General features: G+C 57.6%; 1 protein-coding gene across 2 annotated transcripts in view; it reads right to left on the bottom strand.

Moving 5' to 3' along the window:
* Positions 1 to 278: 278 nt before the first annotated feature.
* CLPB (ClpB family mitochondrial disaggregase) overlaps positions 279 to 14,507 on the bottom strand; it is a 93,841-nt gene continuing 79,612 nt past the window's right edge. For both annotated transcript variants that reach the window (XM_077298860.1, XM_077298859.1), the window contains exons 9-16: positions 13,560 to 13,615; positions 13,402 to 13,446; positions 13,120 to 13,281; positions 8,478 to 8,634; positions 8,246 to 8,316; positions 4,692 to 4,811; positions 1,345 to 1,449; positions 279 to 679 (exon numbers count right to left, since the gene is read on the bottom strand). In XM_077298860.1, coding sequence (XP_077154975.1) covers positions 425 to 679; positions 1,345 to 1,449; positions 4,692 to 4,811; positions 8,246 to 8,316; positions 8,478 to 8,634; positions 13,120 to 13,281; positions 13,402 to 13,446; positions 13,560 to 13,615 — 971 coding nt within the window. In that variant the 3' untranslated portion in view covers positions 279 to 424. The remainder of the gene's footprint in view (positions 680 to 1,344; positions 1,450 to 4,691; positions 4,812 to 8,245; positions 8,317 to 8,477; positions 8,635 to 13,119; positions 13,282 to 13,401; positions 13,447 to 13,559; positions 13,616 to 14,507) is intronic.

The raw sequence follows: 14,507 nt of genomic DNA, 5'->3' as shown, positions 1-14,507 counted from the left end.
CCCCCTCACCGTCGGCGACACACGGCCCCGCCCCCTCACCGTCGGCGACACACGGCCCCGCCCCCTCACCGTCGGCGACACACGGCCCCGCCCCCTCACTGTCGGCGACACACGGCCCCGCCCCCTCACTGTCGGCGACACACGGCCCCGCCCCCTCACTGTCGGCGACACACGGCCCCGCCCCCTCACTGTCGGCGACACACGGCCCCGCCTCCTCACTGTCGGCGACACACGGCCCCTCCCACCTCAGTGGTGATATCAGTAATACACATCCTCTGTACATTGCTCTGAGTTTATTGCCTTGTGTGGTACATCAGCGCCCCCGTCAGGCGGAGTCACGTCATGCGGTGCCGGTTCCTGGTTTGCAGGTGCTGTTGTCGCCTCGCCCACCATGACGCCGGTGAAGTCCTCCCTGTGTGCGGCGTCAGGAGAACGATGCGTCCTCCCGGGACAGCGGCTCCATAATGTCCAGTCGGCGGCCTGTGCTGCCCGGCTCCACCACCTCCAGGCGCAGGCGGGGCGTCATCCTCCTCTGCAGCCCCTCGTCCTCCTCAGTTGTCCCTTTACCTTTGAGTACGTGTTTATCGGAGTCATCCACGGCGATCCTCAGCGTGCAGCCGCGGGGCAGCAGGTCCTGCTCATAGGCAGCCGCCAACTGGTTCACCACCCGCCGGTCCACCTGATGGACAGAAAAAAGGTGTGGGAGAACCTGGGGTCGGGGGCGTGCCGGAGCAAAAGGGGACGGCGGGCGTGCCGGAGCAAAAGGGGACGGCGGGCGTGCCGGAGCGCGGGGGACGGCGGGCGTGCCGGAGCAAAAGGGGACGGCGGGCGTGCCGGAGCGCGGGGGACGGCGGGCGTGCCGGAGCGCGGGTGGACGGCGGGCGTGCCGGAGCGAAAGGGGACGGCGGGCGTGCCGGAGCAAAAGGGGACGGCGGGCGTGCCGGAGCAAAAGGGGACGGCGGGCGTGCCGGAGCAAAAGGGGACGGCGGGCGTGCCGGAGCAAAAGGGGACGGCGGGCGTGCCGGAGCAAAAGGGGACGGCGGGCGTGCCGGAGCAAAAGGGGACGGCGGGCGTGCCGGAGCGAAAGGGGACGGCGGGCGTGCCGGAGCGCGGGTGGACGGCGGGCGTGCCGGAGCGCGGGGGACGGCGGGCGTGCCGGAGCGCGGGGGACGGCGGGCGTGCCGGAGCGCGGGGGACGGCGGGCGTGCCGGAGCGAAAGGGGACGGCGGGCGTGCCGGAGCGAAAGGGGACGGCGGGCGTGCCGGAGCGCGGGGGACGGCGGGCGTGCCGGAGCGCGGGGGACGGCGGGCGGAGAGCTGCCATCACTCGGTGACGGATCGGTACCTCATGCTTGATGGAGCGGGCGCCATAGTGCACGTTGTATCCATCGGCCAGGACGTCCATCACTTCCCGGTCCCAGATCAGTGTGATGTCGTGTCGCTGTTTGGCCTGAGGAGGAGAAACACAGAGTAAATGCAGTGGGCGATGGCGGGAGATGGCACCCCAGGGAGGAGATGAAACGCAGCGGATGATGGTGGAAGATGGCACCCCGAGGATATGAGGAGACGAGGTGGGTGATGGCGGGAGATGGCACCCCAGGGAGGGGATGAGACGCAGCGGGTGATGGCGGCACCATTAGTGATACCTCCCCTGTAACGGGTGTCAGTCACTGTCCGCACATCTTCTGCCATCATTTCCCCTATACCATCCCATCATTGCACAGGAGACAGGCGCCCAGCGCGGTATAATGACCACGGGCGGAGGCTCGTGCCGCCATCTGTCTGTGAATGGCGCTTCTGTTCTGCTTCCAGAACGCTACATTCTCTGCTCGTATCCAGTGACGACGGGGCTAGAGAAACTGCGGGGGGACGCTGCAAATTACTGGACCCCTGCCCCCAGCAAAAAAGGGGATCACTGCTTCTTATCGAAGCGGGCAAAGAAATGTATCAGAACAGAGATTGCAGCTCTGGAGGTGAATGGAGACACAATGTGATCTGATCATATGATATAATGTTATAAGGCTGCAGCTCTGGAGGTGACTGGAGGATAAGACACGATGTAACAGCAGAATAGTGAGTGCAGCTCTGGAGGTGACTGGAGGATAAGACCTGTGACTACTGCTCTTGATATACAGGATAAAAGGTGAGCAGATTACAAGATATGATGTAATGTAGCTGCAGCTTTGGATGTGAGTATTTTACTCTGGTCTCATTCCAAAGCTGTAATCTAAATTCTACCTTATTAGACATAATGTAGAAGTCTTGTGCTTGCAGCTCTGGATGTGTGCAGAGGATGCGGTGGGACGGCTGGTGACGGGTGATGTGCACTTAGGACCAGTCTCGTGTCTTACAGACGCTCCATTATTTAGTGAGGGGCACGCGCCCGCTGCCTGCGGCCGTCCTCTGACCCGTCCCCATTATGTTGTGGCCCTCGGGGGTCTCTCCAGCTCCCTGGTTGTCGTAGAAACACAAAATAATATTTCTGGGGTCGGATTTGGTATAATTAACAAGGAAAAAAGGAAGAAGTGAGGGCAGACTGCTGTGACCTGGGGAGTCTCGGGGTCTCGCCCCCCGTCCGTCACTGATCCCCCGGTCCGTCAGTCTCTCAGAGCCTATAACCTGCTATCCTTGCTGTCCTGCCATCTTCCAGGATGAGCAGACCTTCATTGTAAAGCATGGGGGAGGCACAGAGTTCAGGCTCACCAATCACATCTGTGCCCTGATGGAGCAGAGCTGCAGTGTGAAGCATGGGGGACGGAGCGTCAGCCTGGCCTCGATGGAGCAGAGCTGCAGTGTGAAGCATGGGGGACGGAGCATCAGCCTGGCCTCGATAGAGAAGAGCTGCAGTGTGAAGCATGGGGGACGGAGCATCAGCCTGGCCTCGATGGAGCAGAGCTGCAGTGTGAAGCATGGGGGACGGAGCATCAGCCTGGCCTCGATGGAGCAGAGCTGCAGTGTGAAGCATGGGGGACGGAGCATCAGCCTGGCCTCGATGGAGCAGAGCTGCAGTGTAAAGAATGGGGGAGGCACAGAGTTCAGGCTCACCAATCACATCTGTGCCCTGATGGAGCAGAGCTGCAGTGTACAGCATGGGGGACGGAGCGTCAGCCTGGCCTCGATGGAGCAGAGCTGCAGTGTAAAGCATGGGGGACGGAGCGTCAGCCTGGCCTCGATGGAGCAGAGCTGCAGTGTAAAGCATGGGGGACGGAGCGTCAGCCTGGCCTCGATGGAGCAGAGCTGCAGTGTAAAGCATGGTGGGGGACGGAGCGTCAGCCTGGCCTCGATGGAGCAGAGCTGCAGTGTACAGCATGGGGGACGGAGCGTCAGCCTGGCCTCGATGGAGCAGAGCTGCAGTGTAAAGAATGGGGGACGGAGCGTCAGCCTGGCCTCGATGGAGCAGAGCTGCAGTGTACAGCATGGGGGACGGAGCGTCAGCCTGGCCTCGATGGAGCAGAGCTGCAGTGTAAAGCATGGGGGACGGAGCGTCAGCCTGGCCTCGATGGAGCAGAGCTGCAGTGTAAAGCATGGGGGACGGAGCGTCAGCCTGGCCTCGATGGACCAGAGCTGCAGTGTAAAGCATGGGGGACGGAGCGTCAGCCTGGCCTCGATGGAGCAGAGCTGCAGTGTAAAGCATGGGGGACGGAGCGTCAGCCTGGCCTCGATGGAGCAGAGCTGCAGTGTAAAGCATGGGGGACGGAGCGTCAGCCTGGCCTCGATGGAGTAGAGCTGCCGTGTAAAGCATGGGGGAAGAGCGTCAGCCTGGCCTTGATGGAGCAGAGCTGCAGTGTACAGCATGGGGGACGGAGCGTCAGCCTGGCCTCGATGGAGCAGAGCTGCAGTGTAAAGAATGGGGGACGGAGCGTCAGCCTGGCCTTGATGGAGCAGAGCTGCAGTGTAAAGCATGGGGGACGGAGCGTCAGCCTGGCCTCGATGGAGCAGAGCTGCAGTGTAAAGCATGGGGGACGGAGCGTCAGCCTGGCCTCGATGGAGCAGAGCTGCAGTGTAAAGAATGGGGGACGGAGCGTCAGCCTGGCCTCGATGGAGCAGAGCTGCAGTGTGAAGCATGGGGGACGGAGCGTCAGCCTGGCCTCGATGGAGCAGAGCTGCAGTGTAAAGAATGGGGGAAGAGCGTCAGCCTGGCCTCGATGGAGCAGAGCTGCAGTGTAAAGCATGGGGGACGGAGCGTCAGCCTGGCCTCGATGGAGCAGAGCTGCAGTGTAAAGCATGGGGGACGGAGAGTCAGCCTGGCCTCGATGGAGCAGAGCTGCAGTGTAAAGAATGGGGGAAGAGCGTCAGCCTGGCCTCGATGGAGCAGAGCTGCAGTGTAAAGAATGGGGGACGGAGCGTCAGCCTGGCCTCGATGGAGCAGAACTGCAGTGTAAAGAATGGGGGAAGGAGCGTCAGCCTGGCCTCGATGGAGCAGAGCTGCAGTGTAAAGCATGGGGGACGGAGCGTCAGCCTGGCCTCGATGGAGCAGAGCTGCAGTTTGAAGCATGGGGGATGGAGCGTCAGCCTGGCCTCGATGGAGCAGAGCTGCAGTGTACAGCATGGGGGACGGAGCGTCAGCCTGGCCTCGATGGAGCAGAGCTGCAGTGTAAAGCATGGGGGACGGAGCGTCAGCCTGGCCTCGATGGAGCAGAGCTGCAGTGTAAAGCATGGGGGACGGAGCGTCAGCCTCTGGTCACACGTTACCTTTTTGGCCCACGTGTTCAGCTCCTTCAGGACCAGCAGCGACAGCTCCGAGCGGCAGAAGGGCAGGAAATACACAATCTCGTTGATCCTCCCCAGGAACTCATCTCTGCGGAAGTGTGCCTGCGAACGAGAGAGCAAAAGGCCTAAAACGGGGGCACTGAGACCCCTGAAGACCCCCGCAGAGCTGCACTCACACTCTGCCGTGAATCTGGTAACTCAATGCTGACAGCGTAGATGGGGCTGCAAACTGAGTGCAGCTCCGGAGGTGACTAGAGTATAAATGAGGTCACAAATTCTAAGTGGCTGATAACAGGGAGTACTAGCTCGCACTCACTAGCCCTGCAGCCATGGATGTCGCCGTGTGCTTCCTGCGCAGCAGAGCCGGGTGTGTCACCAGTAAGGTGAGCTTCTTTATCATCCTGTAATCCCATCAGGGCCTCGGTGTGCGGACCCCCGCTCCCGGCCCCGGGGGGATGACATCAGCAGCAGATCCACCGAAACTGAATTATCCTGCAGATCTGGATATACTCACAGAGGTCCGCTCAGAGGGAGTGCAGCGGTCTCAGGGGGTGCGGAGACTGCCAGGGAGCAAGACCCCCAATAACTGGGCACGTGCCAACTGCACAGCGGACAGCACAGGGTTAGCACACAGCACTCCGGTAATAAACGGGAAAACAGCGGCACAGAGGATTTCAGGAAATGAGTCACAGAGTACATAGTGGAGGGAGCAGGGACCTCCCAGCAGCACAGAGGTTTTCAGCAGAGGAGTCACAGAGTACATAGTGGAGGGAGCAGGGACCTCCCAGCAGCACAGAGGATTTCAGCAGAGGAGTCACAGAGTACATAGTGGAGGGAGCAGGGACCTCCCAGCAGCACAGAGGATTTCAGCAGAGGAGTCACAGAGTACATAGTGGAGGGAGCAGGGACCTCCCAGCAGCACAGAGGATTTCAGCAGAGGAGTCACAGAGTACATAGTGGAGGGAGCAGGGACCTCCCAGCAGCACAGAGGATTTCAGCAGAGGAGTCACAGAGTACATAGTGGAGGGAGCAGGGACCTCCCAGCAGCACAGAGGATTTCAGCAAAGGAGTCACAGAGTACATAGTGGAGGGAGCAGGGACCTCCCAGCAGCACAGAGGATTTCAGCAGAGGAGTCACAGAGTACATAGTGGAGGGAGCAGAGACCCCCAGCAGCACAGAGGATTTCAGCAGAGGAGTCACAGAGTACATAGTGGAGGGAGCAGGGACCTCCCAGCAGCACAGAGGATTTCAGCAGAGGAGTCACAGAGTACATAGTGGAGGGAGCAGGGACCTCCCAGCAGCACAGAGGATTTCAGCAGAGGAGTCACAGAGTACATAGTGGAGGGAGCTGGGACCTCCCAGCAGCACAGAGGATTTCAGCAAAGGAGTCACAGAGTACATAGTGGAGGGAGCAGGGACCTCCCAGCAGCACAGAGGATTTCAGCAGAGGAGTCACAGAGTACATAGTGGAGGGAGCAGGGACCTCCCAGCAGCACAGAGGTTTTCAGCAGAGGAGTCACAGAGTACATAGTGGAGGGAGCAGGGACCTCCCAGCAGCACAGAGGATTTCAGCAGAGGAGTCACAGAGTATATAGTGGAGGGAGCAGAGACCCCCAGCAGCACAGAGGATTTCAGCAGAGGAGTCACAGAGTACATAGTGGAGGGAGCAGGGACCTCCCAGCAGCACAGAGGATTTCAGCAGAGGAGTCACAGAGTACATAGTGGAGGGAGCAGGGACCTCCCAGCAGCACAGAGGATTTCAGCAGAGGAGTCACAGAGTACATAGTGGAGGGAGCAGGGACCTCCCAGCAGCACAGAGGATTTCAGCAGGAGTCACAGAGTACATAGTGGAGGGAGCAGGGACCTCCCAGCAGCACAGAGGATTACAGGAGCGCATGGTAACGATAGTGGGGGCTGCCGCCCAGCGGATCATCCCGGAGCGTCCCCATAATGCCCGACCTCCTGCTTTATCTCTGACTGCACAGGGTTAATGTGAGCGCTGCCCGCGGACCTGGCATCAGGAGCAGAAATCATCTGTAATGAAGCCTCTGATCAGTTCGGGGTTTATGAGACGCCCATTAATTGTGCCGCCATTAGGACCAGAGACCGACCCAGAATTAATTCCAGGAGCAGTTCTTGCCGCCGGCAATCAGATTTTGGTCAGAAGCGGCTGCAGAGCTGGGGAGAGTCCAAACCAGAGACCGGGAGCAGCAGGAGGCGCCGAGATCCTCCATCACCTCATATCATCTGCGGAGCCATGTCACACGGGACCGCGAGCAGATATACATTATATCAGGACAGCGGTGATGTCACCAAGCTCTACGTGCGGTACCACGAGTGGACATGCTGTATTATACTCCAGAGCTGCACTCACTATTCTGCTGGTGCAGTCACTGTGTACATACATTACATTACTAATCGAATAATGCAGTGCAGCTCTGGAGTATAATCCTGGATGTAACTCAGGATCAGTAATGTATGTACACAGTGACTGCACCAGCAGAATAGTGAGTGCAGCTCTGGAGTATAATACAGGATGTAACTCAGGATCAGTAATGTAATGTATGTACACAGTGACTGCACCAGCAGAATAGTGAGTGCAGCTCTGGGGTATGATACAGGATGTAACTCAGGATCAGTAATGTAATGTATGTACACAGTGACTGCACCAGCAGAATAGTGAGTGCAGCTCTGGAGTATAATCCTGGATGTAACTCAGGATCAGTAATGTATGTACACAGTGACTGCACCAGCAGAATAGTGAGTGCAGCTCTGGAGTATAATCCTGGATGTAACTCAGGATCAGTAATGTAATGTATGTACACAGTGACTGCACCAGCAGAATAGTGAGTGCAGCTCTGGAGTATAATCCTGGATGTAACTCAGGATCAGTAATGTAATGTATGTACACAGTGACTGCACCAGCAGAATAATGCAGTGCAGCTCTGGAGTATAATCCTGGATGTAACTCAGGATCAGTAATGTAATGTATGTACACAGTGACTGCACCAGCAGAATAGTGAGTGCAGCTCTGGAGTATAATCCTGGATGTAACTCAGGATCAGTAATGTAATGTATGTACACAGTGACTGCACCAGCAGAATAGTGAGTGCAGCTCTGGAGTATAATCCTGGATGTAACTCAGGATCAGTAATGTAATGTATGTACACAGTGACTGCACCAGCAGAATAGTGAGTGCAGCTCTGGGGTATAATACAGGATGTAACTCAGGATCAGTAATGTAATGTATGTACACAGTGACTGCACCAGCAGAATAGTGAGTGCAGCTCTGGAGTATAATACAGGATGTAACTCAGGATCAGTAATGTATGTACACAGTGACTGCACCAGCAGAATAGTGAGTGCAGCTCTGGAGTATAATACAGGATGTAACTCAGGATCAGTAATGTATGTACACAGTGACTGCATCAGCAGAATAGTGAGTGCAGCTCTGGAGGATAATGCAGGAGGTACACCATGCTGGAGCTATATTCCGTGTGCTCTGGTCGCTGCTGCTGATGATGATGGCGCTCACCTTCAGGATGGGCCGGATGACGTTGTCCTTGAAGTGTTTGGAGATGGTGATTTTTTCGGTCTGGATGTCGTCTGCAGGGAGAAGACAGCGCGGTGTCAGCATGTACCACACATCTGTGGATTAGGGGAGGCTACTCCAGATCAGCAGACGTTATGGACTATCAGACATGATTGCACTTTTGGGGCTGCTCCGTCCATCCCCCCTTTAGGCAGCGTGCACCCTCGTCGCTCACCCAGGTTGCCGGCCAGTCTCTTCCTGTTCATCTCTTGCGCCTCCTGTCGCAGTTGCAGGGCGTGATGGGCGATCTCGTCGCTCCCCGCATTGCAGGTCATGATGAAGATGGCGTCCTTACATTCTATGGTCTTCCCCTTCCCGTCTGTCAGACGACCCTAGAAGGATAAAAGGGTCACCTATGGGGAGAGGGGAGATATAGCAGTGCCCCAAATACAGCAGTGCCCCAAATACCAGCTTCACCGGGGAATCGGAGCCATTATACTGTATACAGGGTGCGGGCCCCGGTTATTATCACGGAGCAGTAATAGGGGTCTCGGTTATTATAGGGGCCGCGGCAGGCTCGCTGACAGTCCAAAGTTCTGGGTGCTATTATTCTGTATATGGGGGGCAGTTCCCGGTTATTATAGGGGCCGCGGTGGGCTCTGTCGTTCTGGGTGCCATTATACTGTATATGGGGTGTGGGGGTCCCAGTTATTATAGGGGCAGCGGTGGGCTCTGTCATTCTGGGTGCTATTATTCTGTATATGGGGGGCAGGTCCTGGTTATTATAGGGGCCGCGGTGGGCTCTGTCGTTCTGGGTGCCATTATACTGTATATGGGGTGTGGGGGTCCCAGTTATTATAGGGGCTGCGGTGGGCTCTGTTGTTCTGGGTACCATTATACTATATATGGGGGGCAGGTCCTGGTTATTATAGGGGCCGCGGTGGGCTCTGTCGTTCTGAGTGCTATTATTCTGTATATGGGGGCAGGGGCCAGTTATTATAGGGGCCGCGGTGGGCTCTGTCATTCTGGGTGCTAATATTCTGTATATGGGGGGCAGCTCCTGGTTATTATAGGGGCCGCGGTGGGCTCTGTCATTCTGGGTGCCATTATACTGTATATGGGGTGTGGGGGTCCCAGTTATTATAGGGGCCGCTGTGGGCTCTGTCGTTCTGGGAACCATTATAGTGTATATGGGGGGCAGGTCCCGGTTATTATAGGGGCCACGTTGGGCTCTGTCGTTCTGGGAACCATTATAGTGTATATGGGGGGCAGGTCCCGGTTATTATAGGGGCCGCGTTGGGCTCTGTCGTTCTGGGTGCTATTATACTATATATGGGGGGCAGGTCCTGGTTATTATAGGGGCTGCGGTGGGCTCTGTTGTTCTGAGTGCTATTATTCTGTATATGGGGGCAGGTCCTGGTTATTATAGGGGCCGCGGTGGGCTCTGTTGTTCTGAGTGCTATTATTCTGTATATGGGGGGCAGGTCCCGGTTATTATAGGGGCTGCGGTGGGCTCTGTTGTTCTGAGTGCTATTATTCTGTATATGGGGGCAGGTCCTGGTTATTATAGGGGCCGCGGTGGGCTCTGTCGTTCTGGGTGCTATTATTCTGTATATGGGGGCAGGGGCCGGTTATTATAGGGGCAGCGGTGGGCTCTGTCATTCTGGGTGCTAATATTCTGTATATGGGGGGCAGGTCCTGGTTATTATAGGGGCCGCGGTGGGCTCTGTCGTTCTGGGTGCTATTATTCTGTATATGGGGGCAGGGGCCGGTTATTATAGGGGCAGCGGTGGGCTCTGTCATTCTGGGTGCTAATATTCTGTATATGGGGGGCAGGTCCTGGTTATTATAGGGGCTGCGGTGGGCTCTGTTGTTCTGAGTGCTATTATTCTGTATATGGGGGCAGGTCCTGGTTATTATAGGGGCAGCGGTGGGCTCTGTCGTTCTGGGTGCTATTATTCTGTATATGGGGGGCAGGTCCTGGTTATTATAGGGGCCGCGGTGGGCTCTGTCGTTCTGGGTGCTATTATTCTGTATATGGGGGCAGGTCCTGGTTATTATAGGGGCAGCGGTGGGCTCTGTCGTTCTGGGTGCTATTATACTGTATATGGGGGGCAGGTCCTGGTTATTATAGGGGCAGCGGTGGGCTCTGTCGTTCTGGGTGCTATTATTCTGTATATGGGGGCAGGTCCTGGTTATTATAGGGGCCGCGGTGGGCTCTGTCGTTCTGGGTGCTATTATTCTGTATATGGGGGCAGGTCCTGGTTATTATAGGGGCCGCGGTGGGCTCTGTCGTTCTGGGTGCCATTATACTGTATATGGGGGGGGGCAGGTCCCGGTTATTATAGGGTACGCGGTGGGCTCTGTCGTTCTGGGTGCCATTATACTGCATATGGGGGGCAGGTCCTGGTTATTATAGGGGCCGCGGTGGGCTCGCTGACAGCGCCGCTGCAGGGTTCTGGGTGCTATTATTCTGTATATGGGGGGCAGGTCCCGGTTATTATAGGGGCCGCGGTGGGCTCGCTGACAGCGCCGGTGCAGGGTTCTGGGTGCTATTATTCTGTATATGGGGGGCAGGTCCCGGTTATTATAGGGCCGCGGTGCTCGCTGACAGCGCCGGTGCAGGGTTCTGGGTGCTATTATTCTGTATATGGGGTGTGGGGTCCCGGTTATTATAGGGGCCGCGGTGGGCTCGCTGACAGCGCCGGTGCAGGGTTCTGGGTGCTATTATTCTGTATATGGGGGGCAGGTCCCGGTTATTATAGGGGCCGCAGTGCTCGCTAACAGCGCCGGTGCAGGGTCCTGGGTGCCATTATTCTGTATACGGGGTGTGGGGGGTCGTGGTTATTATAGGGGCCGCGGTGCTCGCTGACAGCGCCGGTGCAGGGTTCTGGGTGCTATTATTCTGTATATGGGGGGCAGGTCCCGGTTATTATAGGGGCCGCGGTGCTCGCTGACAGCGCCGGTGCAGGGTTCTGGGTGCTATTATTCTGTATATGGGGGGCAGGTCCCGGTTATTATAGGGGCCGCGGTGCTCGCTGACAGCGCCGGTGCAGGGTTCTGGGTGCCATTATTCTGTATACGGGGTGTGGGGGCCCCAGTTATTATAGGGGCCGCGGTGCTCGCTGACAGCGCCGGTGCAGGGTTCTGGGTGCCATTATTCTGTGTACGGGGTGTGGGGGCCCCAGTTATTATAGGGGCCGCGGTGCTCGCTGACAGCGCCGGTGCATGGTTCTGGGTGCTATTATTCTGTATATGGGGTGTGGGGGCCCCGGTTATTATAGGGGCCGCGGTGCTCGCTGACAGCGCCGGTGCAGGGTTCTGGGTGCCATTATTCTGTATACGGGGTGTGGGGTCCCGGTTATTATAGGGGCCGCGGTGGGCTCGCTGACAGCGCCGGTGCAGCGTCCCGAGTGCTGAACATTAACATGCTGTTTATTGCTGTGTGCGGTGCGTGGAATTGATTTTCCATTTGGCGGCTGCGGCGATGATCTATGCAGGACGATTACTATATTAATCCTGGAGATGGGAAGACGAGGGGAGAGGACAAGAATAAAGTTTTATTAGCAGGAGGGGGAGCGCGTCCTCGGAGGAGACATCCTGAAAACTCATATGCTGCTCGCAGTCTCCAGTAATGACATCCGGGGACCTCGTGTGTGACAGCCGCCAGCACATGGACGTGACAGCGCGGAGGAGAGAGGGGGAGACGCAGCACGGGGCGCAGCCATCATTCTGCATCTCACAGAGCAACCACCATCGTCAGGATCTCTGCTTGTTGTCAGTGATAAACACCAACAACCCCTCCAGAGGCCGAACACCTGTCCTGAATGAATATTCATCATGGCCAAAGCCTCTAGTTCAATATGCCGTCCTCCGGACCACTCTGTCAGACCCTTCTCGCTTTCTCTCTCTAAACCTCTTATATCCTCCGCCCTCCAGACCCCTATGTCCTTTTCCCTCTAAACCCCTCTGTCCTCCTCGTCCCTCTAGACCCCTCTGTCCTCGTCCTCCTCCCTCCAGACCCATCTGTCCTCATCCTTGTCCCTTCAGACCCCTCTGTCCTCCTCCCTCCACACCCCTCTGTCCTCCTCGTCCCTCCAAACCCCTCTGTCCTCGTTCCTCCAGACCCCTCTGTTCTCCTCCTTGTCCCTCCAGACCCCTCTGTCCTCGTCCTCCTCCCTCCAGACCCCTCTGTCCTACTCATCCCTCCAGACCCATCTGTCCTCCTCATCCCTAAAGACCCATCTGTCCTCCTCATCCCTCCAGACCCATCTGTCCTCCTCCTCCTCCCCCCAGACCCATCTGTCCTCCTCCTCCTCCCCCCAGACCCCTCGGTCCTTGTCCTCCTCCCTCCAGACCCCTCGGTCCTCGACCTTCTCCCTCCAGGCCCCTCCGTCCTCATCCTCCTCCCTCCAGACCCCTCTGTCTGTTTACGATCTACTTTATGAGCATAGGTTTGGACATTATGGATGGTTCCTTCCTCCCCCTAACATGTGCCCTTGGGGGAGACTCGGACCCCCGGGTGATGTTGCTCTACCGTGCCGGAGTCCTTACAGTATGGCAGATGCGGATGTGCAGCCATCTCCTGTCGCTGTGTGATGGGGCCGGTGGAGTAGTGTGGCCCCTCTGCGGTCCACACACATATAAGCTGCTGATTGGCTGGTGACTATCACATGGTCTCAGCTACAGAGGGAAAATCTGATTAATAATGCTGGCGGGGATCAGCACTGACATGGGACTGCCGGGCCGGATGCCCAGTATAACCATTACCAAGGTCTCCAATCCCAGAGGCGGGCAGATAAATGTAGGCGGAGGACCCCTCTAAGTTTCCACATACTCTGAGGGAGACAGGACTACTACACCCCACATCCGCTTACCTCATCAAACAACTGCAGCATGATGGTGAGCACGTCAGGGTGGGCCTTATCCACCTCGTCAAACAGGACCACCGCGTTGGGGCACGCCTTCAGCTTCTTGGTCAGCTGGCCGCCCTCCTCGTGTCCAACGTATCCCGGCGGAGACCCAATGAACTTGGCCACCTGCGGAGCCGGGGAGGGCGTCATTACCGTCTGTCGCCCCCTGCACCTACGCTATGGAGGTACCCCGCAGCCCAACGACCCAGCAGGCTACACTGGACTACAACTCCCAGCAGGCCGTACCTCGTGCTTCTCCTGGAATTCGGACATATCCATCCTGATGAAGCCCTGCGAGGACAGAAAGGTTCGTCAGTCAGAGAGCTGCGACCCCGCGGCCGCTCACAGGGAGTCACGAGGGCAGCATCTGAAAATTGGGAAAAAATGCGGGCGGCAGCCGTCACCTTCTTGATGTCCTTGTGCAGGTAGCGCGCCGTCTGTTTGGCCAGCTCCGTTTTACCTATCGGGAAAAAAAAAAAGGGCGTTACAGGGCGATGTCCGCACGGGCGCTGGATATCCCACCACTATATGATCTGCAGGGCGCCGGGGAGCGCAGGATATCCCACCACTATATGATCTGCAGGGCGCCGGGGAGCGCAGGATATCCCACCACTATATGATCTGCAGGGCGCCGGGGAACGCAGGATATCCCACCACTATATGATCTGCAGGGCGCCGGGGGGCGCAGGATATCCCACCACTATATGATCTGCAGGGCGCCGGGGGGGCGCAGGATATCCCACCACTATATGATCTGCAGGGCACCGGGGGGCGCTGGATATCCCACCACTATATAATCTGCAGAGCACCGGGGGGCGCTGGATATCCCACCACTATATAATCTGCAGGGCGCCGGGGGGGCGCAGGATATCCCACCACTATATGATCTGCAGGGCACCGGGGGGCGCTGGATATCCCACCACTATATAATCTGCAGGGCGCCGGGGGGCGCTGGATATCTCACCACTACATAATCTGCAGGGCGCCGGGGGGCGCTGGATATCTCACCACTACATAATCTGCAGGGCGCCGGGGGGAGCTGGATATCCCACCACTATATAATCTGCAGGGCGCCGGGGGGCGCTGGATATCTCACCACTACATAATCTGCAGGGCGCCGGGGGGTGCTGGATATCCCACCACTATATAATCTGCAGGGCGCCGGGGGGGCGCTGGATATCTCACCACTATATAATCTGCAGGGCGCCGGGGGGCGCTGGATATCCCACCACTATATGATCTGCAGGGCGCCGGGGGGCGCTGGATATCCCACCACTATATGATCTGCAGGGCGCCGGGGGCGCTGGATATCCCACCACTATATAATCTGCAGGGCGCCGGGGGGCGCTGGA

Source organism: Ranitomeya variabilis, chromosome 3 (assembly GCF_051348905.1).
Source record: "Ranitomeya variabilis isolate aRanVar5 chromosome 3, aRanVar5.hap1, whole genome shotgun sequence".
NCBI classification, from domain to species: Eukaryota; Metazoa; Chordata; class Amphibia; order Anura; family Dendrobatidae; genus Ranitomeya; species Ranitomeya variabilis.
This window is presented reverse-complemented; position numbering and strand designations above follow the sequence as displayed.